Below are 26,129 nucleotides of genomic sequence, written 5' to 3'. Positions count from 1 at the left end.
CTTAACCATAACCCTAACACCTACCCTTACCCTAATCTCACCCTAACCCTAACCTAAGCCCCGCTTTACGGATCTGTGCGCGCCCTAAGCTGAGGCACCCGTCACGGCCATCCGTCGACTTGTCTTAATCCTAAGTCGAGTTGTCTTACAGTTGAAAAAAAAAAGTCCGTCGTGTTGTCCCAACGTTCCAGCTGTCTCAACCGTCGAGTTGTCCGAAAGGTTGAGTTGTCCGACGGACGAGTTGTCTGAACACCATAAGTGCCAGGGCCCATAGAACATATGTGCCTCAGGCCTAGTGTCTACAGTTTTCAGGGTATCACATCGGGGCCCAATTTCATGATGCTCGTTAGCACAAAAACTTAAAAGCACATACAAATGTTGTGAAGCAGAAATGGGTTACCAGCTAAAATGCCATTTACTACACAGTGTTGCAAATCGTGCCCTGCTTTCATCTTGCTTGGCAATATTTTCTGCTCACCACCATTTTTAAATTGGACTAAGTAGTCATGGGTATGGCTTTCAATAAATGCTAAGTAGTCAGTTTCTTACCCCAAGGAATGACATCGTCGTATGTTTCTTGACAATCTCCACTATCAACGGCTACGAAATCAGTCTCAATGAAGCCATCTAGCATTAGGAAAGAGGAGAAGAATGTACATAAATATTTTGGGTTTCACCACAGAGAAATGTTTTACCCCTATACACCAATGTGTGTTAGCACTAACAAGTACTTTCCCGAGTTCTCTGTGAGAACAAATCACAGGCATATTACTCGGTGAGATTCAAGCCCACAACCTTTGCAATTCTAGAGCAGTGTCATACCAACTAAACCACAGAGATTGCCAGTTTACTAGAGAGGCAGTTTGAATCCTATGTTTTAGCAGCGGGTACTGCAGCGTTATAATAGATGTAAAACTTGCTAGATAATTTGTTTTCTCTCCCTGATGCAATTTTAACATCTATTCATAAATACCCCAGACAGTTTCTCTACTCCTATTGGTGGAGAGCGCGTCATGTTGGGGTGCTTAAAAAGTTGATAACGACCAGTGTTTATAACCGGCTGGCTTCCACTTGTCAGGCGCGCAAGATTATTATGCGGAATGCAATTCGTAGCTATTAGTAAAAGAGCGTAATCTATTTCTAAGAGCGCGCACATAATCTATTTCTAAGCCCTCGCGCGTACACACAACCTATGCCCAACAGACTCTTCATAAAGTTGTTGAAAAAAATATTTCAAACCTCAAATTTTCAACTGTCAAAGTGTCTGTAGTTGTATTTTTTAACAAAAGTGCATTTATGAATGTGAATAAAAGAGTAGTGACTCGTTCTTAAACGTCCGTTCACAACCTTGCAGGGTCGGGCCATTATCACACCGCAATTCAACCCTGCCGACTTTAAATGGCCTTGTAAGAACTCGTCGCGACCCTTTTATTCCCTTATTAAATATACATCAAGTTAGAAATGAACACCCAGCAGGGTGGATATGTGCGCATTACAAGTCTTATTATTATTATTTATTATTAATGTTTCCTCAAGGAAGTACAATTTTAATATCTCTAGAGCTTGGCATGCAGCAGGTTTAGGGGAGAAAACACAAATGGTTATTTTCAGAACAACAAGCCAAGTCCCACCAAGCAGCAGGGCTGGAATAAGATGCAGGCCATGGAGACAATGGCCTCCTTTGCCCCTTGGTCTTAGCTTTGGTGAAGTGCCCTTTGAAAAATGAAAATGGCCTTGCCCTCTCAATGATGAAATTCCTGGCCGCCTGAAGCAGTAACGCAAGCACAAATATGGTGCTAAACTGTTACTTTTTTCTCCAATGCAGTAACAGTTTAAGCGTAAGTTTTATTTCTTTGTAAAAAATGTTTCTTAAAATCTAGAGATATACACAAGTTTGAAGAACTAGTTACAGAATCAAATTGGTTGACTCCATATATTTGGGGTGTTTGTAAAATCTTTTTGACAGGTTCCTTAAAATCTACTTGATGTGAGTGGTGGTGTACCCTGCCTTTAATGTATTGAAGATGATACCCATGAAACAATCAAACAAAAATCCATACACTTAAAAAAATCCAGCTTTTGGGCAACACAAAATGGGGGAAATTAATCCATGATTCTTTTTTAGAAATGACCAGACAATGTCAGACTGACGTCTGGTCAAAGACACAGCATGCATAAATCTATACAGACAGGGCTGCCATTTTTAATGTTAGACACAAAAAACAGTTTTTAAAATATATCATAATTATAAGAACCAAAGTTTGGAAAGAAAAACATATTTTGGGGGTCGGAAAAAAAAAAAATCCATTTTTGGACACCATGTATTTTTGAAGAGTACATGCATTACTGTCCTTTTTCCCAGTAAACACATCACACCATTCATACTACCAATACCCAACAATTAATTGAATTAGTGGAGAAGTGTTTGAGGAAACACTTAATGACAAGGTTTCATACGGGTTCATCCTGTATGTGCTTGACTCATTTGGTAAATCAAGATCAAGGTTCAAACCAAAGACTTCGGGTAAAAAAATTCTCGCCCATGGCAGTGTATCAGACAGACATTTAATCCAACGACAGGAGCCTGTGATGATTTTATAAAAGGAAGCTTTGAAACAGTCAACAACCACATGTGTTATGTTTAACAGGGCTCGAAAATGGGGTAAAATTCCACAAGACTGCAGGGCTGTAGCTCATACTAATACTGGATCGGAATTTAATTAATAAGCATATTATTTTGAGTAATAACCAATATTGTCCAGTGCATTTTATGTGCGGTATGTCATTTTGACATGGAAATCTGGAAATAGTGGACCCTGGGCAGACAGTAGATGCATCTTACATCAGTGTAAGGGATCTAAAGACTATGCTACTTATTCTTATCATTGTCTTACATCTTCCCTGGGTGTCTCTTGCAAGCCACTTGCCAGGAGGGTTCCCCTCTCGTCTGATGATCTCAAGCTTCTCTCCTTTCTTACAAATCAGATCCAGCTTCTCAGTATCGGCACCGCAGTCTTGAATGGCCGTGCCATTGTCAACTACTTGGATGTCACCTCGAATCTAATAATAATAAGAGTAAAGATTTATATATCGCCAAATCCATCAAAAACAACGCTCCATGGCACTGCCAACACAAAGTTGTTATCAGAATTAACAAAAAAGGTATAAAAATAAGTTTAAAATCAGCAAAGAATTACAAGAGAAAAACGACAAGCAATTATAGAATTACACAAGATTCAAAAGATATATACAATATACCATAAAAATACACAATATACAAAAGAAATACGCAATATTTTTAAATGCAAAGGTAAGTAAATGTAAAAACAGACCGAGTCTACAGACAAATAGACATTACTAATTTAAACAAAATTATCACACTGCCATCCTGACTCTTCCCAACGTCTGGGTTGGGAGGACAGAAAGGATGTTTGCATTATGAAAAGGAAAAGGGCAAATAGCGTGAAGAATTGAATTACTTTGATATGGATCAATGACCTTTTGGGAGTGTTCTTTTCTTTAGAACGATGCAGCGTCAGGCAAAATGCTTTCTGGGAATGAGGGCTCTTCACACTGTCTGTTTCCCACAATATACATCTATGATCTGTATGGTATCCAGTGTCCTACTTCTACTAAACACTAGGGTTTACTCTTAAGCACCACCACAACCTAAACAGGCTTGCCTCAGCCCCCCCTCCCCCCCACCCAAAAAGAAAAAAAATGTTGGTAACCACAAGACATGCCGAGAATGAAAAGGAAATGCTTAGCAGAAAAAGGGCACCAGCATAAATGTCACTGTTGAGATTGGTATTTTTTTCCCCTGTCAAAGTGGTTGGGTCAATAAAACAAATCAAATTACAAATACAAATTTGAGTATAACTTTTTATGAAAATGTTGAATAAATTCTCTGAGCAGTATTTCGCAGAAGTAAAATAATCAAATCAAATGTTTTCAAATAACAAAGGTATACTTTCCCTTGAACAAATATTTGAAGAACAAATCAAGAGCAAATGGATCAGTCAACTCTTACAAACTCACATTAAACTTCTTCTTAATTTCTTTCTCTTCCCTTTCCTTCTTCTTTTTTTCTTCTTTCTCTCTCTTCTTCCTAAGCTCTTCCTCCTTCTTACGCTTTTGTAGTTCTTGTTTCTCTAATTCTCGTCTCATCTTCTCTTCTTGTTTATTCTTCTGAGAGGATATTTTCCGGGGTGATAGGATAGGTGGGGGCTTAGCGGCGGCCTCCCCTGAGTCTGCTGATTCTATTGAGGGTCTGAAAGTTCAAAAAAACATTATTTAAAATTGTTTTAAATGTCACATGGGATCCTTTTGATAAGTCATTGCATCAAGTGCATATCCGCCTCACACCCAAAGTTTGTGCTACTTCTGGCTCCAAAAATTGCAACTTTTGTGTGTATTTACCACCAACCCCCTCCCCCAACACAAAAAGAAATCCCACAGATTTCATCGTTCAGAAGCATTTTAAGTAGGATTTAAAACTTTGCATGGTGGAAAGAAGCATTTTATTATGACAGAAACTTGTAATTCTGAAAGACCTTAGTCTCTAAAGACGGAATGTTAAAGATAAATCTCATTATTAAACTTTTCTTGAATAGATCATAATTAGAACATTAACTCATTGCAACTCCAGTTTGTGTGAAGTGGAAGTGGCTTACAGTGGAATTATATCGCACTTTGTTAAAACATCATGTTTTAGAAAAATTCATAAAATTAGACGACTAGGCCCCTCATGTCATTTCTATCGAGTTGAGGGTCATGATTTAGAACAAATAAATCACAAAATTTGTCTGAAAATATGCCTGGAAAGAAATTGATGGCAAGTTTTTTGTTTGTTGTTGTAAAAAATAATTAATAAATCCTGGGGGAAACTACAAAAAAACAAAACTTCACAAGACATTTCCTGGGATGCTTTCAATATGTACAAACTTTGCAACGAGATAAGAGACAAGTGCTAACTTTATTATCACATAAAAACCCCAGTAATCCATTAAAATGTCTACCAAACTGTCATCTCTTAATGAAGAGAACTCAGAGGGAAATTTTTCAAGAAATTAAACTTGAAGATTTAATCCTCAGAGGGGAAGTATTCGAACAGGTGGTGATAAAGATGGTCTGGCGTTTTCCAAATCGGTTCTGGGAAACTCCTGGCAGACTGACCCAGTCTAGTGACTCATATTGTTCATAGAGAAACACCAACTTTGATCCTTGTTTCCCCAATGGATAGTCCTAGGACCTATTCTAGGAAACAAGGATGTAGTGAATCAAGGGTAGCAACAGTGACAGGTGACCTCATACAATAGTTGTTTGTGTTACATTTTGTAGAGGAGTTGAATTAATCCTTAAAGGCACCGGACACTATAGGTTATTACTCAAAATAGTTGTTAGCATTAAAGCCATTGGACCCTTTCGGTAAACAGTATTGTCCAAGGCCCACACTTCGTGTATCACAACTTCTATATCAAATAACAAACCTGTGAAAATTTAGGCTCAATTGGTCATCGGAGTCAGGAGAAAATAACGCACCCTTGTATCCGCGCGTTTCGCCATGGTCAGGACATGTGTTTAAAATAAATCCGTAATTCTCGCTATCGAGAATTGATATTGTTTTACTTTTTTTTTTTTTTTCTGTATCGAAAGGGTCCAATGGCTTTAAACACTTAAAAAAAAAAAAAAAAAAAAAAGTTCACAGATTTACAAATAACTTACAGGGTTTACAGAAGGTAATGGTAAAAGACTTCTCTTAAAATATTATTCCATGAAATGTTTTACTTTTTGAGAAAGCATTAAACAATTATCAATTCTCGACAACAAGAATTACAGATTTCTAGTAAACACATGTCATTACACGGCAAAGCGTGCAGAAACAAGGGTGGATTTTCCCGTTATTTTCTCCCCACTCCGATGACCGATTGAGCCTAAATTTTCACAGGTTTGTTATTTTATATATAAGTTGTGATACACGAAGTGTGGGCCTTGGACAACACTGTTTACCGAAAGTGTTCACTGGCTTTAACAAGCAATCAAGAATTGTTAAAACATTGAGAGAAATGGCTCCCTCTGAAGTAACGTAGTTTTTGGGAAAGAAGTATTTTCTCACTAAAGTACTTGAATTGAATAAGAGACCTCAAGGCATTTGAAAGCACACAAGGGTGTTTTTTCTTCCATTATTCTCTCGCAACTTTGGCGACTAATTGAGTCCAAATTTCCACAGGTTTGTTATAATGTTGAGATACACCTAATGAGAAGACTGGTCTTTGACAATTACCAAATGTGCCCAGTGCCTTAAATGTATCATGTTTACATCCTTTAGTCTAATGTCATCCAGGGAAACTGACCATCAATTTTAATTTTAGAGGGTGTGTTTGGCCTTCTTAATTATATTTAATTGTCTTGCCACATCTATAGCTCTCCTTGAATGATAGATAGGGATGCAACCGAACATCCTGTAGTGTCATTCCATAACTAAAAGTTGTCATCTTTCATGGAAAATCTTAGAGGTAAATTACTTATAGTTGTATCTATTTGTTTCAATGTCAGTGCACATAACACATCAAATAGTGTAACTGACAATAAACAGGATGAGGAAACAATGAATTCTAGTTTTAAATGCAGGAGGGAAAACCCCAACAGGGGGAAAACCCACCTAATGCTGTAGTATAGAAAACCAAAAATGTTGGTAACATTCTAAAGATCCTATTTTATCTTTTTGTGTTTCCACTCATTGTGGTTCAACTAGGCCCCCCCCCCCCCCCCCCCCCCCCCGCCCCTTCTCCTTTCTTAATCCTTTACTTTATCTGACTTTTTTTCCTGGTCACTTCCTGCTTGTCACTTCTTTCCAACTGACTTCTGTTTCACTATATGTTTTCATTGATAGCCTTTGAGAAAGACTCTGCTAGGGTTGAAAATGTGAGGTTTTGGAAAATTTTAACGCAAAATTCTACAGAAAAAGTTCCCCAAAAAATACATTTCTTAAAAATATTTTTAAAACGAGAGATTCAGGTCAACCACCTACTTTGGGAAAGTTGGAAAATGTAAAACCTTGTGTTAGGTCAGGGGTACCAAAACACACCCCAGGTATCAATGTAGGAAGGCATTTGCCATAAATAGGTATTCAATTTAAAAATTAATTTAATTATTGAATTGGAATAATTGTTACCTTCTTTGAGCATCCTCAGTGCTTACATCTAGGGCCTCATAGAGCTCCTCACAATCCTCAAAAAAAGAAAATATACAAATTTAATTATTTTTCTATGTTTTCAAATTTGCAGTTTACAACAACTAAATAAAGTCCCTTGGATCCATTCAATTAAAAAAGTTTACACAGACACCAGTTGGTCACTTTAAAACCTACTTGGTAAGAAGCACTACAGCTGTCAATAATGTCTTATCCTAGCACTTTTAGAAACAATTCCTTTCAAAAGAAGGTGGCTTTAGAGAGAGTGATTAAAACTCACCTCAATCTGTAAAAAAAGTTTCTGCACAAAAGGTTTTTCAAATTGAGCACTCCAATGGACATTTTTTTTCTTAAAGACCTAAACCCGCTCCAAAATTCAGTGATATCTCAAAAATGCTACCACCTTTTAAAATTAATTTTTCACAGGAAAAGTTTTTCTTGTTAACAAAAATATTTTGTTTATGCAAGTTGCCAGACACACAGGGCTGAAGGCCACTTCAAGGTGTGGGTAAAACTATTTTTCCAGGGGCCGGTGCCACCTAATCCTAGGGCTGAAACAGGGTTACCCCTTTACAGTCCATTCATACAGTCATCCATCAGAGGCCTGGCTGGTAGAGCGAGAAGCACTACCTCCCCAACTTTACAAATCAATCATGGTTAAGTGTCTTGCTTTAGGACATAAGTGTCATGACTGGGACTCGAACCAACACTCTGCTGATCAAACAACAGAGCTTGAATCTGTTGCTCTTAGGCCATGACACCGCCACATTAAAACAACCAATTAATTCCAAAACCAAATTATGAATACTTCTTGTCAGTACTCACTCCATCTATAGAGACATCATCATATATTTCTTGAGGTATGTCATCGCTGACGCTGGCTTGTTTTACTTGTACTGTTGGTATGTGCTCGACAGATGGCAGAGGAGGTACTGGGATATCAGGTATTGTCGGAGCAGCTATCACTACAAGAAATTAAAAATGAAATCGGTTACTTAACAACCTTGTATTAAAGATTAAGTATTTTCCTTGGGGAGGAAAGTTATTATGTCTGCTTCTTCTTCCCATGGGTCTTCTGAAGTCTTGTAATGGTTTCCCTATTGGAAGGCTTAGACAGCAAGCTTTACTATCAAAACTATGCATCGTAAAGGTACTGGACACTATTGGTAACTACTCAAAATAATAGTTAGCATAAAAGCTTACTTGGAAACAAGCAATGGAGAGCTGTTGAAAGTATAAAACATTATGAGAAACAGCTCCCTCTCAAGTTACGTAGTTTTTAATAATAAAAGCAGTTTCTCACTAATATACTAAAAAGCTTCAGGCCCTGAAGCCTTTCATTAATATTAGGCATCTGAAAAAACAAAGCACACAAATTTGTGCAACAAGGGTGTTTTATGTTTTACTTTCCGTTGACCGCTTGAGTCCAAATTGTCACAAGTTTGTTATGTTATGCAAATGATGGGATACACCAAGTGAAACTACTGGTCTTTGACAATAACCAACTACGATATCCAGTGTCTTTATGGGGACTACTACTGTCACTGTGCTCCAGAGGGCGCAATCCCAGGATTTTTGGTCCCAATCTAAAAAAATAACCGCTGATTTCATAATGACTAGAAAAAGTATTTACATTTTGGACACAATTTCTAGATTTTTGCAATTCATGACCATAAACAGTAAACTAATGTTTGTATGGGAGAGATTGACTGTTGCCAGCTTGGTGTTTATATCCCTTTGTGGGAGTTTGCCGAGTTCCCTTGATGGGAAGATCATTCAAACAAACACTCCAACAACCACCCCAACCCCAAAAAACAAAACGTTTGAGTATCTTCATGTAGGGTGCACTTTCATTTCTTCAAGATTTTCTTTGTTTAAAACATTTCACTATTGACCTGGTTCACCTGTTGTCATCATCACACTCTTGGTTATGCCATTTGGATGTCAACATCCTTGAATATGTGTACACATTTATCATGATTTGTCAATATAAACTAAATTTCCATTCATATTAATTATCTTTTACAACTATAAGTCCTTAAAAAAAAAAACACACACATAAACACAAAACAAACCTTACACCAACAATGACAACACCAAGGCAAACGACAACGACAGGTGAAGTCTTAAAAACAACATGTTTACATGTATTGTAAACCTCATTTAGGATTCAATATCCATCACAAGTTGACTTCATAAGTTAAATCAAGGAAGCATTGATCAAAAAATGTAGTTTCTCTGGGAATTCTAAATGTTTACCGTGACAGAGTACAGCTGTGATGTCATTCATTCCAAAGAGGATATGAACATGCAATATCACTTACAGGATCATAATCTTGGTCTTGTTCATTGTGTGTATACAGTAATAATGATTACTGATTCACATAACTTAAAATTGGGACCCGTCTATTGTTATACATTGAATGAGAGCTCTGTGGTAAATTGTTCAACAATTATTTTTTGTTTCAGTTTATTTCCTTATTATAGTCAGTTTACTATGAACACATGTTATGTTACTAGAATGAAACAGAGTAGGTGGTGGAAAGGTATCTTTAAAGGTTTTTTTAAATCCTACTCTCTAAAACCACATTCCTTTGAAGGGAATTTTTCCCCAAAATGTTAGACATTATCAACAGCTACAGTGCCTCTTATCAAGTGAGAATTTATGGTCATTCATTCCATTGTTGGATTAATTACCAAAGATATACCCTACCTCTAAAGGGTTTAGTACCTTTTGTATATCAAGTTTTTGGCTATGACATAAATCCTTACTCACTCACTGTGAATGAGGATGTATGTAACTATAATTTTCCTGTAGAAGTTTCAACTTCAACAGTCGTCAAGTTTTTTTTGGAAATCATAGAACAATATTTTCAGGAGAGTTGGGTAAATACATTGTACATTCTGTTCGTCTCACGAGACAAAAGTTCTTTCTGTGACATTGTTTTACTAATTTCTCAATAACAACACCTCAGTAATTAATTTTTCAAGGTAAGCTTTCTACCATCATTATCTTTAAACCGTTTAGGATGACATAAACACTAAACACGATGGCTGTCAAAATAGAGGATAGAGACAATTTATGTCAGTAGCAATATTGATAGGAAAAAGGCATAGTGTGATGTTTAATCCAGGGTCTGTATTTTTTTAATTAATGACAATCAAAACTCACTTTGTTAGAGGTACCACAGTTAAACTGTGAGTTTTGATGTATGACGCATTTTGAGAATCCTTCCACTTCAAAGATATGTTGTTATGGGGAAAGATATAACTTTTTATCCTCCATTTCTTTTTCTTTTTTTTTTTTTGGGGGGGGGGTTAAACGTTTTTTTTATTGATTGCATTATCCATTTGTCCATTCTAAAACAAATCTACCAAGTATGCATCCAATCATTCAAACTCATCAAATTATTCATCAAACCCAACCACCTTATTTTTGCTTTTAGTTTTGACTTATTTACTCTAGAAAAGAAGGGAGGTTAAATTACCAGGAAGGAAACTTATAAGGAAACTGAGCCCGGACCAGGAATAATGATATTCACACACTGACCTATGTGTCAGGTTGGTAGAAAACTTAATTGAGGAAAGTCCTATTTCTAGTATTGATTGTAAGGTTTCTAGTTTCACTTTAAAGGGAGGGTATACTTTTGGTAATTACTCCAAAAATGAATGACCATAAGATCTGACTTGGTAAGCACTGTAACTGTTGATATTGTTTAACATTTTGGGCAACAACTCCTTACAAAGGAAGGTGGTTTTAGAGAGAGGGATTCCAAAACATTTCAATCTGAGAAAAGTTTCTGCATGGAACATTTCTCTATTGTTTGTTTCATCTATACTGATTATTTTTCTTGTGTGGACATAATCGCTCCTGATTTTCAGCAATTATAAAAAGCGTTACTAAAAAGATTTCACAGGTTACCTTTATTGTATATCTACATTTATATAGGATTAAAACAATGGGAGTCTTTCCAACGCTAGTTGAGTCTGCTGCCACCTATCGTCCAAGAAAGTCTCCTATTGAACCATTCCAAAAACCAAACGTGTACTTTGCCTTTGAATTACAAGGGAAGTGGCGCCCAAAAGCAACTTCAAGCCCTTGTGTGAAATCACAACAGTAAAAGCTGGGATGAAATATTGCAGTTCTAGGAACTGGTTGTCTAACGAAGAATTGTTTAAAAAGGATGTCATCAAATCTGGAACTGCTGAACGACTGGTGATCAATTTCCACAATAAAATTAAAAATGTCTCCACTTCTTTTCTTGGAAGAGTACAATGTAAATTATGGAGTCGGGTGAGAGTAAAACTGCCATGACTTGTCAAAAGAGGGCAGTATTTATCTTTGCAGTGAAAGCAACAGATTATAGCATAAGCTAGGAATTGACACTTGTCACTATATCTACTTTAAACAACTCATCAAATTAAAAACTTTCAATTACATTTACTGTACAGTTAAAGAATTATTTTTTTGGGGGGGGCTGCTTTCTTTACTTTACATGTTAAATTTGCATCTGGGATAAAGAATAGATAATATATTTCTTTACTTTAATGCTAATATGTTTATGTAATACAAATTGTACTCAGTATGTGGTTTAAATAAATGTATTTCCTTATTGTAATGTACTTATTTTTGCAGTAAAATTTCCTATTATTTCACCAGTTATATAACTATTTTATTTAACAAATATTTTGTAAAAATGTTTATGGCCATTTGTTATTATTATCTTGGTTTAAAGTTTTGCATGATGCTTTCTGTTGATTGTGTCTTCATAAATATGTTTTATATGGAAGCATCAGGGGATCAACCAGAAATCTGCTTTTTGTAATCCAACACTACTACCTTAAATTCTGTCTTATGTCAAGACCTTACTTTCATAATCATCCCAAACCTCATACCAAAATAGAAAAAAGGAGCCCAGAAGAATAACAAATAATCGAAAGCATAACTTGACCATTACAGTACATTAGAGCAAGACAAGCTTTCGAAAGAACATTATCTACCTGGCATGTATACACATGGTGTTACCGCAAACCAGATATACATAATACTATATTCAAGCTCGCCCTGCTGTATTTTGTTTCTTAGAGGGTGGCGCAAACTAACCTTTGAACACATTAAGTCTTTTCAAAGAATTGATAAGAGAGTCCAACATTAAGTACAGTGAAAAAAAAAAAAGCCAAAAAGTCTGTGCTGCACAAGGTGTTACGAAACCTTATCACTTGTGTTTTTATAATGTAAATATCGCGCCTAATACTGGCGCCTAATACTGGCACACTACAGAGGCCTCCATGTACAGAACCATTGGAAGAATTCAAAGAAAACTCACAATGCTTACATGTTTTTTAATCTGAAAGTTTACCTGTTGCAAAGTTTGAGAGTGTTCATTGTCTGAAAGTTCATTGCGTTCATTGTCTGGAATCTGAAAAGTTAGCTGTTATAAACTTTAACAGTGTCTATTGTTATAGAAAAGAAATCCAGCTGAACTTCATCTTATGTGAGAAAACTTTTCCCACACAATGAGATAAAAGTACAAAATAAGTTAACAGTCACAAAACCTAAGCAACAATGTTCCACTGTTCCACAGGTACATGACATTCTTGTGGAATTATGTGTTTTTTTCTCTCTCAAAAACAAATGGCTTGCGACTATGGGGCGCCGTCTGTCAATTAATTGTTTGGCATTTTTAAGGCATGTTTTTACCATGGTTTATAGCAATTAGATGTAAACCATAGAAAGTGTTGCCAAATCCTTTTTATGGTTTACATTCCAGTAGTATTTTGTGTGTGTAAGTTTATGGTTTACAAACCATGAACATGCAACAAACATTTATAAATCATGGTTCATAAACCAAGAAAATTTTACGCATCTTTAAAACATGGTTTATAAACCAGAAAAAAATGAAGCATCAAATTCATGATTTACAAATAATGGTTTATAAACCATGAAAATTGGGTCATCTTAAAAACATGGTTTATAAACCATGAAAATTTAAGCATGAAAATCATGGTTTATAAACCATAAAAATAGAAGCACGAAAATCATGGTTTAAAAATTATGGTTTATAAACCATAAAAATTGAGGCATTTAAAAAACATGGTTTATAAACCATGAAAAATGAAACATGAAAATCATGGTTTACAAATCATGGTTTATAAACCATAAAAATTGAAGCATGAAAAACATGGTTTACATATCATGGTTTATAAACCATGAAAATTGAGGCATCTTGAAAACATGGTTTATAAACCATGAAAAACCGGCGTATAGTTTGACCTCTGACCTCTGTCATTTCCAGTATAGATACGCAGTCAAATTCCATTGCGGACTTGAGAGCAGTGACTATTTGGGCATCTATGTCACTGCACGTGCATTGTATCCGATGGGATGGGAATCACTGGATCTAGCGCGGCAGCGACGGATGATCAGCAGGAATGCTTTAATAGGAAGGAGGTTGAACACAACCCATGTTCAGTTTTTATGGTTTATAAACCATGATTTTTTCACATTTTTTATGGTTTATAAACCATGGTTTGTGAGTGCACATTTTTTCATGGTTTATAAACCATGAATTTGATGCTTCAGTTTTCATGGTTTACAAACCAGGTTTTTAGATGCCTCTGATTTCATGGTTTATAAACCATGATTTTTACGTTTCAATTTTCATGGTTTATAAACCATGTTTTCAAGATGCCTCAACTTTCATGGTTTATAAACCATGATTTGTAAACCACGTTTTTTCATGCTTCAATTTTTTTGGTTTATAATCCATGATTTGTAAACCATGAGTTTCATGTTTCAATTTTCATGGTTTATACACCATGTTTTTTAAATGCCTCGATTTTTATGGTTTATAAACCATAATATTATTTTTAAACCATGATTTTCGTGCTTCTATTTTTATGGTTTATAAACCATGATTTTCATGCTTAAATTTTCATGGTTTATAAACCATGTTTTAAGATGACCCAATTTTCATGGTTTATAAACCATGATTTGTAAATCATGAATTTGATGCTTCATTTTTTTCTGGTTTATAAACCATGTTTTAAAGATGCGTAAAAATTCCATGGTTTATGAATCATGATTTATAAATGTTTGTTGCAGGTTCATGGTTTGTAAACCATAAACTTACACACAAAAAATCCCCTGGTATGTAAACCATAAAAAGGATTTGGCAACACTTTCTATGGTTTACATCTAATTGCTATAAACCATGGTAAAAACATGCCTTAAAAGTGCTAAACAATTAATTGACAGACGGCGCCCCATATGTGACAGGCCTTAAATTTCATCTTTGAGAAGGCAAGGCCAGATTGTCATTTTGTAAAGAGCACTTCAACTGAAAAATCTTAAGTCTATGAGAACGTTTTAAAAAAGAACCAAGGCCAAGACCAGGACAACAGGGCCCAATTTCATGGCTCTGCTTACCGCCGAATTCTGCGCTTACGATCGCGATTCCCCGCTTACGTGCAAGCGCCGAACTTCTACGCTAGCCCTACGATAGAATGCCTAGTAACGTGAAGTATGCACACGCAGAAGCCATGAAATTGGGCCTAGATGGTAAGACCTCAGTGGCCTTTGTGTAACTTATTCTCGACCAGTTGTCAGAATGTTATTCTGGTCTGATACTCCACGGACAATTGCCTCCAACCCCCTCCTATTCATTGCCTTGATGTCCCTTGAAATATTCAAAAAGAGAAGTGCCCTTCACTGAAGAAAAGAAAAAATGCATTGGTCTCACAAGATATCAACAGGAGTTGATTTAGGCAATAGTAAAAAAACCTGAAGGATTGCCAAATGTTAATGTATAAGTGGGTTTGTCCACACTAATGGGACCATTTGATGTGACTTTTTTTTATAAATGGGTGACAAAAATAAACAAGAAAACTTTTGTCAAACTTGTTTCCCATGCACATTCCAAATCACTTCAAGGTTTTTGTTTGCAAAGAGCAAGACACATTTATCTGTATTTTAGCAATAACTGGGGATCATCTTCAAGATGATTATGTTTGTAACAGGGGAATGTTGGACAGACATTTCGTACATAAATGGTGAGAAAGGCATAATAATATAAACAGATTGCCAAAAATGTTGTCCCCTACAATGCTGTCCCTGCAAAGAATGTTTCCAGGCAAAACCAAGACATCTGCGTGGGTACTCAAGAAACTACAGGGAATTATCTTGAAGATATTAGGTTTGTAACATGGACAGATATTTGTCACAATATGTCTGTCCATGTTAAAAACAAACATTCATACCAGCTGAAAAACCTCAAGGTACTCTTGGTTTTTACAGATAACCATAAAAATAGGGGCAATGGGTCTAACTTAATTAACCTTTGAGTAAATCAATTAATTAATTGTTTGTGTCATCCATTTCTAGTCAATTCCAATACAAAATGTCTGTCCTCGTTACAAACAATGTGTCTTAAAGAAAACTGCGTAACTTCTTAAATAATAAGACATTTGTTATACTGTTTGGTAAGCACACTCACTATCAGCAGAGAATTGTACAAAAAAAAATACAGGGAAAAATGTTGTATTTTGTGTACCCTCCCAGTCACAGTCCCAAAAGTTATCTTTTGGAACCAAAAAGACCCATTAGTGTGGACAGACCCAAATACAGGCATGATACTGTGTCCTTTGACCAAACTATGAATATGAGTACATAGATTGACCTACATGAATGGTGTATGCTTTCATAGACATTTCTAATATATTTAATCACAATTTTAAAGATTTAAGAAGGAGAAAACAATCAGGAAAACATAAAGGTAGGAAAAATATCATGCCTGAAAAAAAAAATAGACGAGTGCTGGTCTAAGGAGGGGGCCATGGACCTTGCTCTGGACAACAAGAATCCCCTCTAAACACAAATTGAGGTAAAAAGGCAATGACTTTATCTACCCATGTAACAGATACATCCAATATCCTGATTGATCTTTGGACTGCTATGTCTTTGTTGACACTATCATATCTCATTGGGCAGATGTATATATTGTGTTACCAATGTTTTCCTGCAAAATCAGCAGAGAGACTAAACAAATAATGCCATGATAATCTGAGACAAGGAAGGTTTTATATTTGAACATTCAATGGCATAGTGCTCAAAGTCAGACCTACATGTACCAAGTCTTGCGCATTAGGTGTGAGACTCCAGCATTTGGGCTCTGTCTCACGCTCACACGCACAGCAACCAGTTTCTCACACATTATGGCCAGACCAAATTTTTTTTTTACGACAATGCATTGCCAAATCGCGCTCGTGTGTACAAATCTCACGCATAGCTGGCCACTGGACTTGGCATCTCTGCAAAGAGCAACAGAATACTGTTACAGGCCATATAGGAGACTTTTGAGACGCTGGCGGCAGCAGACATAAAAGTCTTTTTTTGCGTCTCTCACATGCTCAGTGGTGTGCGCGTAGGTCTGAGCATGAACAATACTGTGAAAAAGGACTGTCTAAAAATCTCCCATTACTCAACCATTACCATTTCTAATATCAGCTTTTTTATATGTAACAAAATTCCGTTCAGAACCAGAATGTACAGAACTATTTATATCTGTTGTTTCCAGCAGTTTGGTTGAAATTACTAGATCCTAAACTAATTTGACACAAGATTACCAACAGAGCGCTGTGTACAAAACAATACTTGGCCGGGGTTTGCCATTTTTTAAACATTCTAAATTTAAAAAAATAACATGATTCTCCAAGTTGTAAAAACAAAAAGTTATGGAATGCATGTTTGGCAACAGTGCAAAGTATTTTAAAACATAAGACAAGTTATAAATCAGTATTCACCACTTGATATTAACTCAAATATAGTGATTTCTCATTCATGCTTAAAATCAATGTAGACAAAATTCACTACTTTGTGATAATGCTGACACATTGAATAGTCCACAGAACTGACAACAAAGGCTACCACAAATAGACTAAAAAGTAACATTCTCAGCAACTAAAGAGTTTTTCTCTTGAAACTATAATGGTGTTACACTCAAAGTTTGACAAGGTATTGACTTTTCCAAAGAAATGAGAATAGAAGGGCACTACCCAGACTAAACAAATAATATTTGTTTAGACAAGTCAAATGTTTTGCATTTGAAACCCCCCCCCCCTCCCCCACTCGGTTCATACTTCCTGCAAATGTAAATGCGATGCGAATTTGGACATCACAAATTCGCAAACGCATAAAATTAAAAAGTTCCTGCGAAATATTCGCTGAGAAAACAGTCCTGTGATGTCAAAAATGTCTTCGCATTCGCAGGAGGTATGAACCAGGCTTTAAGGCCCGGTCACACAAAATTCACGCCCTCGATTGGTGGAAATTCTCCACGCAGAACACGCCCATGCTCATTCAACCAATAGAGGGCGTGCATTTTCATCGTTCTCGTTTTCATTGTCGTTATCGGGGCCTCTTATGTTCTTTACTCACCTTCTGTGTCATCATAGAGGAGATCTTCTGCAATCTCTTCTTCATCAGAATCCATCGTTGGTCTGTAAACAAACAAAAGCCAGTATGTAAACATTTTTACAAATTTAGCCGGCCCAGCAAATATACATGTCCGAAAGTTTTACACCCTGGACCGCAGGCGATGAGGCCAGTTATTTTAACATCGGGCCAGTTAACTTTGGACTGAACAAGTCCAGCAGTCTTGTGTGATTAAAAAATAATAATAATACCTCACTGGGTAAAAAGAAATGACGTTCAAACTTTGAGTTTGAGTCTGTATGTAAAGCCTTTGAGTATCAAAGTATACTAACCCATAAAGGCCGGTTTATAGTCAGTCGCGCGATGGCCGTGCGATGGAAATCTTGTGCGCGATCCTAAGATTGAGGCCCAAAAACTGTGTCTTTTTATGATTGAGCGTCAAAATTTCCATCACGCGACCATCGCCCAACCCACTTTAAACCAGCCTTTACAAAAATGATTAAGATGGATCTTCTCTATGTGATTGTTCAAATGGAAACAGTTAACATGAAATAAACCTCTATCCACGCTAAGTTGAGCTAAGTTACGCTAATTTGTATTGTTATAAACTGCATTGTTGTTGTTTGTAAAATGTGTAGTTTTCTACTCTATTTCTTTCTTTGGTTGCTTTTGAATTTCTTAAATGAACACGTTGCCTTGGGTCGGTTGAGTTGGTCTTTGAAAAGCGTGTATGTGTAACCGTTCGTTATAAAATGCATATGTTTAGAAAGATATTTTAAAAGTAGAATATTATGATCCACACAAGTATCACTCGAAATTGCATGGTTTTCCTTTTATCTCATCGACTAACACGGTCGGCCATTTATGGGAGTCAAATTTTTGACTCCAATAAATGGCCGACCGTGTTAGTTCGCAAAGTAAAAGAAAAACCACGCAATTTCGAGACATATTTGTGTGGATCATTGAATTGTACTGTTAAAACATCTTTCTCACCATATGCATTTTATAACAAACGGTTATAAACGCTTTTCAAAGACCAACTCAACAGATCCAAGGCAGCGTGTTCCTTTAAGTGCTTTGTGTCAAATTTGTAGAAAAGTGAAATGCAAATAAAGTTATCATTATTACAATTACTTTTGAAAAGTTCTTTCTCATTTATATTCTGGTCCGGTAATCCTTTTTAATTTTACCCCAAATTCAAGCATTGTTTTTTCATATTTATTCATGGAGCTATCTAATTGCAAAGCAAGTTTTTTCTTGAGTAGAGATATTTATATCAACATGCCTGTCTGTGGTTCTACTTTTCACAGTGATTTAAATTGTCACCAACTGATTGATGAGTTAAGAGCAACTTCCTGTGTCTGACAACTCGTTAAATTCTCCAATGGGACAAATTTGAGGTTATAATCTTAATTAAAATGCAAGCTGGAAGTATAAGTTATTGTGGGAAACATACAACAGGTGTTTTCATATCCAAGTCTATTTAAATAGTCCACCAATTTCCAAAAGACAATGTTTTAAAGACGATCTAAAAAGCGTGCTGACTGAAACATGGAAACAATTTTTTCCCTAAACACTACTCATTACATAAAGCCCTTTTCACACAGCAGTGTAAGAAAGGTAAACATTTAGGGGGCACAAGGGGTGGCACAAAATTGTCTAGAGGGGCACATCAGAACAAGGGCGTGTCCAGACCAAACTTGTTTGTGGGGAGGGGGCAAATATGTTCAAATATTGTGCATGCGAATGCGGAGCACCAAGTTTTTACGACGTGGGTTTCAGGCACATTTAGAGGCATATAAACGAAGGAAAGAGAACGAAAAAGCCTTCGAAATTTGAGCTGTAGAACGTGGACATTTTGGATTTGGGCACTTCTTAAATTTTCACAACAAGACATTGTGCATAGTATCAGATTCTTTCAAAATGCATTACACAACATTACACAATGGTCGGTTTGGAATATATTTTCCCAAGTAATTAAGTCTACTGTGAAAGAGGCTATATGTTACATGAACTACCACAAATTAACATGATGTAACTACAGTCATTCATAAAAAAAATGGGATTTTTTTGCAATAAAAAAAGTATCAAGTCCTATAAAAACAGGCAATAGTTGCTAAACAGTATAGCCACTAGTTAAATTGCAGAGGTACGTACACCAAATAGTTTAGCTGATGCTTTTTTTTTTTGGGGGGGGATCTCTTCTGCTGGCAACCTTGTTGTCTTCCTTTTTTTGTAGATTGATGGTTTCAATATGGGTATTTTTTGCTATGGCATGGTTACGGCTACTCTGAAAAAAATATCCCTTTCCCCCTGTGATATATTTTGCGTGTCTGTATCTTTAAGAAGTATTTGTATCGGCAGATTGAACCTTTAGGTTATAGGAAAATTTACTTATTTTCTCCTTAGTCTTGCCTTCTCCAGTATCCTCACTTTGTCCGTTCCAACATGTGCTTAAAATAACAAATCTGTGACAATTTGGGATACTGAAGCTTTCCTCAGATTGAAATTTTGTGGTGAAAAATTACCTCTTTCTATAAAACTACAAACTTCACAGGGAATCGTTGCTAACAATTTACATAGTATAAAACAGCTCTCCGTGCAGTGCTCTGTGCTCTTTACAAATAAGTTTTTACAGTCATTTTAGGAGTACGTATGTAATCACCCAGAGTACACCATGCCTTTCAATCCATGACACAACCATGGAGCAATAAACTAGAAAAGATCCATGACACAACTGAGTGATTTCCATAATCTCATCCAAGGCTGTTTGCACTACATCAACAATGATGAAAAGGACGGTAAAACTTAGGGAATTCCCCTTTTAGATTACAATGTAACATTAGCAAGAGGTGCTCTATAAGTGCTCTACAAAGTGGCACAGTGTAACTCCCCCCCCCCCCCATTAGGCCTATATACCATTGTGTTCTGGGAATCTTCAACATTTTTAACAGGATCCTTTTGGGGGGGGGGCATGGGGACCCCTCTGGACATGATATAACATAAAGGGATTAGAGGCTCTTGTTGAAGATTTCATGAATAGACAATTGTGTGTTACTGAATTATCCAATGTTTTATATCCAAGTTGTTATAAAAACAGTGTCCTCCTAAGTGAACTGTTTTCCTTCAAAGTTTCAAACCATATAAGAAAGAGTTATGACACTTGGATTCATGTCAAGTCTATTGGGTTTATTTAAAGCCAAGTGTTTCAAATCTATTTGAGTTCACCATGAGTCCTAACAATTCTGTACAAGTTAAAAGTGAGAGTTTCTGTTTGGCAATGTTTAACAAATTAAAAATCTTTAAAGAACTTGGCTGGTACATGTATGTGAAAGGTACAGGTTTTCGATATTAAAGGGCATTAGGCACAACTCCATGAAAATATTTAATTTGATCTTTGTTTGTTGCCTTTTGACAGCGTCTACAGAACCATGACCACAGTGACTCTGTGAACCATGGTGAAACATGCCCAGAAACTCAGTTGCCAGTTTAGATGTTTACAATTATTTTGAGTAATTACCAATAGTGTCCAATGCCTTTAAACTTGTACAACTCAAGAATGCATTCTAAAGATCCAGTACTTGTTTTTATAACTTAAAGGCAGTGGACACTATTGGTATTACTCAAAAAACTGTTAGCATAAAACCGTACTTGGTAACAAGTAATGGGGAACTGTTGATAGTGTAAAATATTGTGAAAACCGACCTCCTCTGAAGTACGTAGTTTTCGAGAAAGGAGTAATTTTCCACTAATTTGATTTCGAGACCTCAGAATTAGATTTTGAGGTCTCAAAATCAAGCATCTGAAAGCACACAACTTCATGTGACAAGGGTGTTTTTTCTTTCAGTATTATCTTACAACTTCGACGACCAATTGAGCTAAAATTTTCACAGGTTTGTTATTTTATGCATAAATATGTTGAGATACACCAAGTAAGAAGACTGGTCTTTAACAGTTACCATTAGTGTCCAGTGTCTTTAATAGATGAGCTACTTACATGAGTGAATATCTCTTATTTGCTCCTCTTGCTGTGTCAAGATCCACATCATCGTAAAGTTCACCCGCCTCCTCTTCTGGAGGAGCAGTTACAGATGGCTTCTTACGTTTTACAGGAGGGGGCGCTGTCAAAACAAATTTTTTTCAAATAGATCTTATAGGAGCTGTACAGTGTGAATTATTGACTTGAGGATAAGTCATTAAATGTCTGTCGCAGTGATAGCATTCTGACTTTTTCCGACTGCTAGCCCCTCCGCAAGACCAGCGTTCTCGCGCTGTGCAGTCTCACTGAGAAGAAGGTAGTCAGCAGCCAGCAGCTTCGTGCAAGAGCAGTGATCTCAGCAAAATTGAGCAGGCTGGAGTAGTCACAGAAGGTGTATGTGACTTGGGGATTTAGCTGTCGTTTACACAACAAAAATAACTATTTGATGCGCTGAAGCAGCTGTATGAATTTGGGCCAAAAAAGTAATAACAAACATCATGGCCTATGGTGCCCCTGGTCTTTGCCTTGGGAACCTTGGAAAGACTTCAAGAATTTCCAAAGTAAGTGCCCTGTGCAAAATATAATTGACTTGCCCATTTAGAGGACATTCCAAGCCTGCTACCATCCTATTCAAATGATCTTTTAAAACACTTACCAGCACTTTTAGGGAGTTTAACACTAGGTGGTTTAGCTGGTTTTGCAGGAGGTGCTCCAAGGACATCCAGAGGAGGCAATGGTTCTAATCTCGGCTTCTTGCTTCCGTTCCACGGACTTGCCCCCGAAGACCCTCGTCCAGAAGAACCCCGTCTTGAGATGGATGAATCACTAGTGAAAGAGGAAAGCGAGGAGCTGTCTCCATCCGATTTTGAAGTGGAGATGTTTTCTTTGGGGTCGGTATTCTCCTCTTCTTCAATGGGTTTCTGGGAGCCTCCTATCTTTGGAGGCGGGACTGCAATGGGCGCCTTCCTGAGAGACCTCTTAAAGTCTACTTTGCTACCTTCTGAAGCTGTCGATGATATCGGTGGCCGAGGCATCGGTGGTTTTTTAAGATGGTTTTTAATATTCAAGATGTCTTTGGGATTGGGTCCTAGTAATGCCCCACCGAGAGGTAAAGCAGCCTTGTGTGTTGGCGAGACTTTATGTGTTGGTGTCTTATTGTGAGAGCCATTGGAGGGCGAGCGGAGGCTGGCGCCAATTATTTGAGTGCTGTTAGGTAAGTCAAGTTTTCCCGGTTTGGAAGTGGTTGGTGGCTTTGCAGCGACGCCGGGTTTGGGGGATACCACTGGTCGACCCATGCCACCTGGTGACTGGATGGATTGGTTGAAAATAGAGGCAAGGTTCTTCACAGATTGGTCCTGCAAGGTCAAAATATATTTTTTTTAAATTCCTATAAAACATCAATATACAGATCTCCTAAGGGGACAATTAAAACAACCTTGAAAAGGTAAAGACTAATTTAGAAATTATTTTGTTCCGTCAAAATATTGTTGTGCAAGCAAACACCAGGGTCTTGGAACCAAGAATAGGACCCAGGGAGTGCAAGATTTTGCAAATAGTGAAATGGATTACCGTTGTCTCTTTAAACTTTTTATGTGAATTTATTGTCTTTCTCATTGTTTGTGTAACCGGACAGTTTGACATAATGAATGGTGTAGAGTAGAGCATTGACCATTATCTGCACCTAAATAGAAACATCTAGGTGTGTAAATGGAAACTGCATGGTCGGGTTTTCATTGTGTTTCAACAACAAGTTTTTTTTACAGAATTCCAGACCGTAAATGTTGGTAAGGCTGTCCTGTCAGGGAAATTATGTTAATCAGTGAGGAAGACACTTCATTTGCATAAAAAGTAAAACAGGTTTTAAAAAAGACTTAATACCAGGTTTTCAATGTTTTTGTGTACATTGACAAAATCCTTTCAGTTGTACTAACCCTTGTCAACCAAAGATGTTTAAAACAAAATTTAAAGGAGGATAGTTTAGTTACTGGGTCTACGTACGCAGCAATTTTTTTTTCATTTTAAATCCTTACAAAACTTTTCCTCATTTTAACCGATGCATCTTTGAACTTACCGTCATCTTGATGGTTTGTAGTTGTTGTTCACTGCATCATCTACGCATAAATCTTAAGGTGAGTGCCTCATGTAGCCACCACAGAACAAAGCTTGATTAAGAATACTGCAAAGCGTGGGATTACACCTACAAAAACAGCATTACTACAGCTTTAAAAAAACATCATTAGTACTAGACCAATCCATCAAGCCCTACCCCCTCATGGCCAGTATGGTCGTAGTGCAAGGTGCAACCAAGACTACGCCACAGTGTCCAAAAGAAATTCTCACACGCATTAAAAAATCTCAATACAAAATTGCTATGTCAGTGCAACGAAGCCCAGTTCATAGTTCCTGCGAATGATAATGCGGTATGAATTTTGAAATCACAGCCCTGTTTTTCGCGGCAAATGTTTTGCTGGAGTTGAGCACATTTCATCTGCTGCGAAATATTTGTTGTGAATTTGTGGCATCAAAATTTGTATCACATTCACATTCGCAGGAAGCATAAACAGGGCTGTATTTGGCATTACTTTTAATCTTGAGTAAAACTGTGTTAAAAAACCGTAGCATTTTGTTTTAGTGTGTTCATTTGGGGAGCGAGAAAACAGATAATGCTATTTGAAGGAAATCTATGCAAGGTGCAAGGTTGTTGCATTGATACAACAAGTTGTAAAAAAGCCGACACCATTTTAATAAGTACGTTGTGAATTTTGTAGGCAGTGCTTAGCCATGTCAGCTTTCTGCTTGGACAGAAGACAAAGCTGTGAGTCTTTTCATGGGAGCAAGTGATTGGCAGTTGCCATGGTGATGGGTGGGACTCAATGGATTGATATTTGTTACATGTCACTTGTGATAGATACCTCATATTACTTTTTATACAACTCACACAAAATAATTTACTTTGCGTTGCCTTTGAATGACAGTCTGATATTTTGCATTGAAAATGATTTTCATACCAAAAAAGTTTCAACTGCCTTTTTGAGCGGTGTTACATTTAAAATGTCCCAAAACTTATCGCTGTAATGTCTGCACAAAAATGTTGTTTGGCATTTATTTTCTGCATTTGAAAATTAAAAATTTTGAAATGATTTGAAGTGTTGATTTCTCGTCAGTGCCCACACAGAATTTTTGCCTGCATGGAAAACGTTCATATCAATTTAGAAAAACAAAAATAAAAAAGGAGTCATATTATTATTAAACTCTGAAAAGTCCATGACACTTCGTCATACACATTCAGAGACGGATTGGCGAGAAACTACCAATCAATTTAATTGGCCTAAAGCATGAAATTAATTGATTAAACCAGTAAGCTGCTTGCTTTAAAAAAATAAAAAACAGGGGAAACGCTTTTTGTGATTACAACACCATTAAATTAACAAGGAAATGACAAAATATACTCGGCAAATGTCTTAATTTTAATTAACATTGAAAGCGTCAATAAAATTATGGATTGCAATTTAGGAAATTGCTTTATCTACAAACAACAAGATGGGGAACAATTGAATGGAAGTATTGTATTGTAATCACACATTGTATTGTAAGGAAGTGATAGTTATTAACTAATCCGTCCTTTAACCTTTTTTGACCGAATAGAAGCTTAAATTTGTTAAATTAAGGTAAGGTAAAAGGTAAAACTTAAAAGCAGAATTTAAAATAAAAACAATAATTTAAACAATGTTTCTTACTCTTTTGCAACACCGACCGACAGGTTTTAACTTTAAGAATGTCTCAACAACTGCATTCAATGACAGCTACAAGTAGGGACCAGTTTCCATCACAAGCGAAACAAAAAAAGCGAGTTAGTTACAGCAAAGCAGGAGCAATAATGACATGAAAATAGGAAGAACTAGGCTTGCATTGATTGCACACAACGAAATAGGAATGCGGAAGTACAGTTAAAAAAAAAGATCAGCGCATCCTGTGTATGAACGGGAAATCCGCTATCATTTTCCCTACGTCTATCAACAACAATAACGAAGTCTGAATAAAAAATTCAGCTGAACAAATCATTTGGGAACAAGACGCGAGGGTTACCTGCGAAGGTTTTTCGTCAGAAACTGTCACGTCTTCGTACAATTCGTCAGAAATTTCTTGGCACGACATGTTGACTTTCACGATGTGTTCACTGTATGTATGCTTGACTGTGTTTCACACGACGACTATTTCATGCGGTGTATGAAACTTTCCTCACAACAAACATATTTGTCCTGTCACAAGAGGGCGGCATTACAAAAGTGAGAAAAGTATTTTCATTTTCAACCCAATGTTTTTTTATTCACAACACACACACACAGCCGTCCATTCCTTTGCAAGAAATGTGTTCAGAAATAGAACTTCTAAAAGTTGTAAATTGATTAGCCCAGTTCTTCAAATAATTTTGTTATAGAAAATTTGTATTTTTTTTAATGTGATAGGAGAGGGCATATTGAATGATAAATAAAATCCTACTAAGCCGGGTTCATACTCCGTGCAAA

At 36.6% G+C, this 26,129-nt stretch overlaps 1 protein-coding gene across 2 annotated transcripts in view; it reads right to left on the bottom strand.

Moving 5' to 3' along the window:
• Positions 1 to 25,931, bottom strand: part of LOC139946050 (uncharacterized) — a 30,513-nt gene extending 4,582 nt beyond the window's left edge. Inside the window, exons 1-10 of one of the 2 annotated variants that reach the window (XM_071943640.1) lie at positions 25,690 to 25,931; positions 23,675 to 23,800; positions 22,259 to 22,958; positions 21,622 to 21,745; positions 17,628 to 17,689; positions 8,018 to 8,157; positions 7,175 to 7,230; positions 4,039 to 4,270; positions 2,895 to 3,060; positions 550 to 627 (exon numbers count right to left, since the gene is read on the bottom strand). In XM_071943640.1, the coding sequence (XP_071799741.1) occupies positions 550 to 627; positions 2,895 to 3,060; positions 4,039 to 4,270; positions 7,175 to 7,230; positions 8,018 to 8,157; positions 17,628 to 17,689; positions 21,622 to 21,745; positions 22,259 to 22,958; positions 23,675 to 23,680 (1,564 nt within the window). In that variant the 5' untranslated portion in view covers positions 23,681 to 23,800; positions 25,690 to 25,931. Of the gene's footprint in view, positions 1 to 549; positions 628 to 2,894; positions 3,061 to 4,038; positions 4,271 to 7,174; positions 7,231 to 8,017; positions 8,158 to 17,627; positions 17,690 to 21,621; positions 21,746 to 22,258; positions 22,959 to 23,674; positions 23,801 to 25,340; positions 25,516 to 25,689 lie in introns of those variants that run through there. The other variant, XM_071943641.1, reaches the window with a different exon arrangement.
• Between the last annotated feature and the right edge of the window lie 198 nt (positions 25,932 to 26,129).

This window comes from Asterias amurensis, chromosome 13 (genome assembly GCF_032118995.1).
Source record: "Asterias amurensis chromosome 13, ASM3211899v1".
In the NCBI taxonomy this organism is placed as follows: Eukaryota; Metazoa; Echinodermata; class Asteroidea; order Forcipulatida; family Asteriidae; genus Asterias; species Asterias amurensis.
The sequence above is the reverse complement of the archived record's forward strand: the minus strand, read 5'-3'. Positions and strand labels throughout refer to the sequence as shown.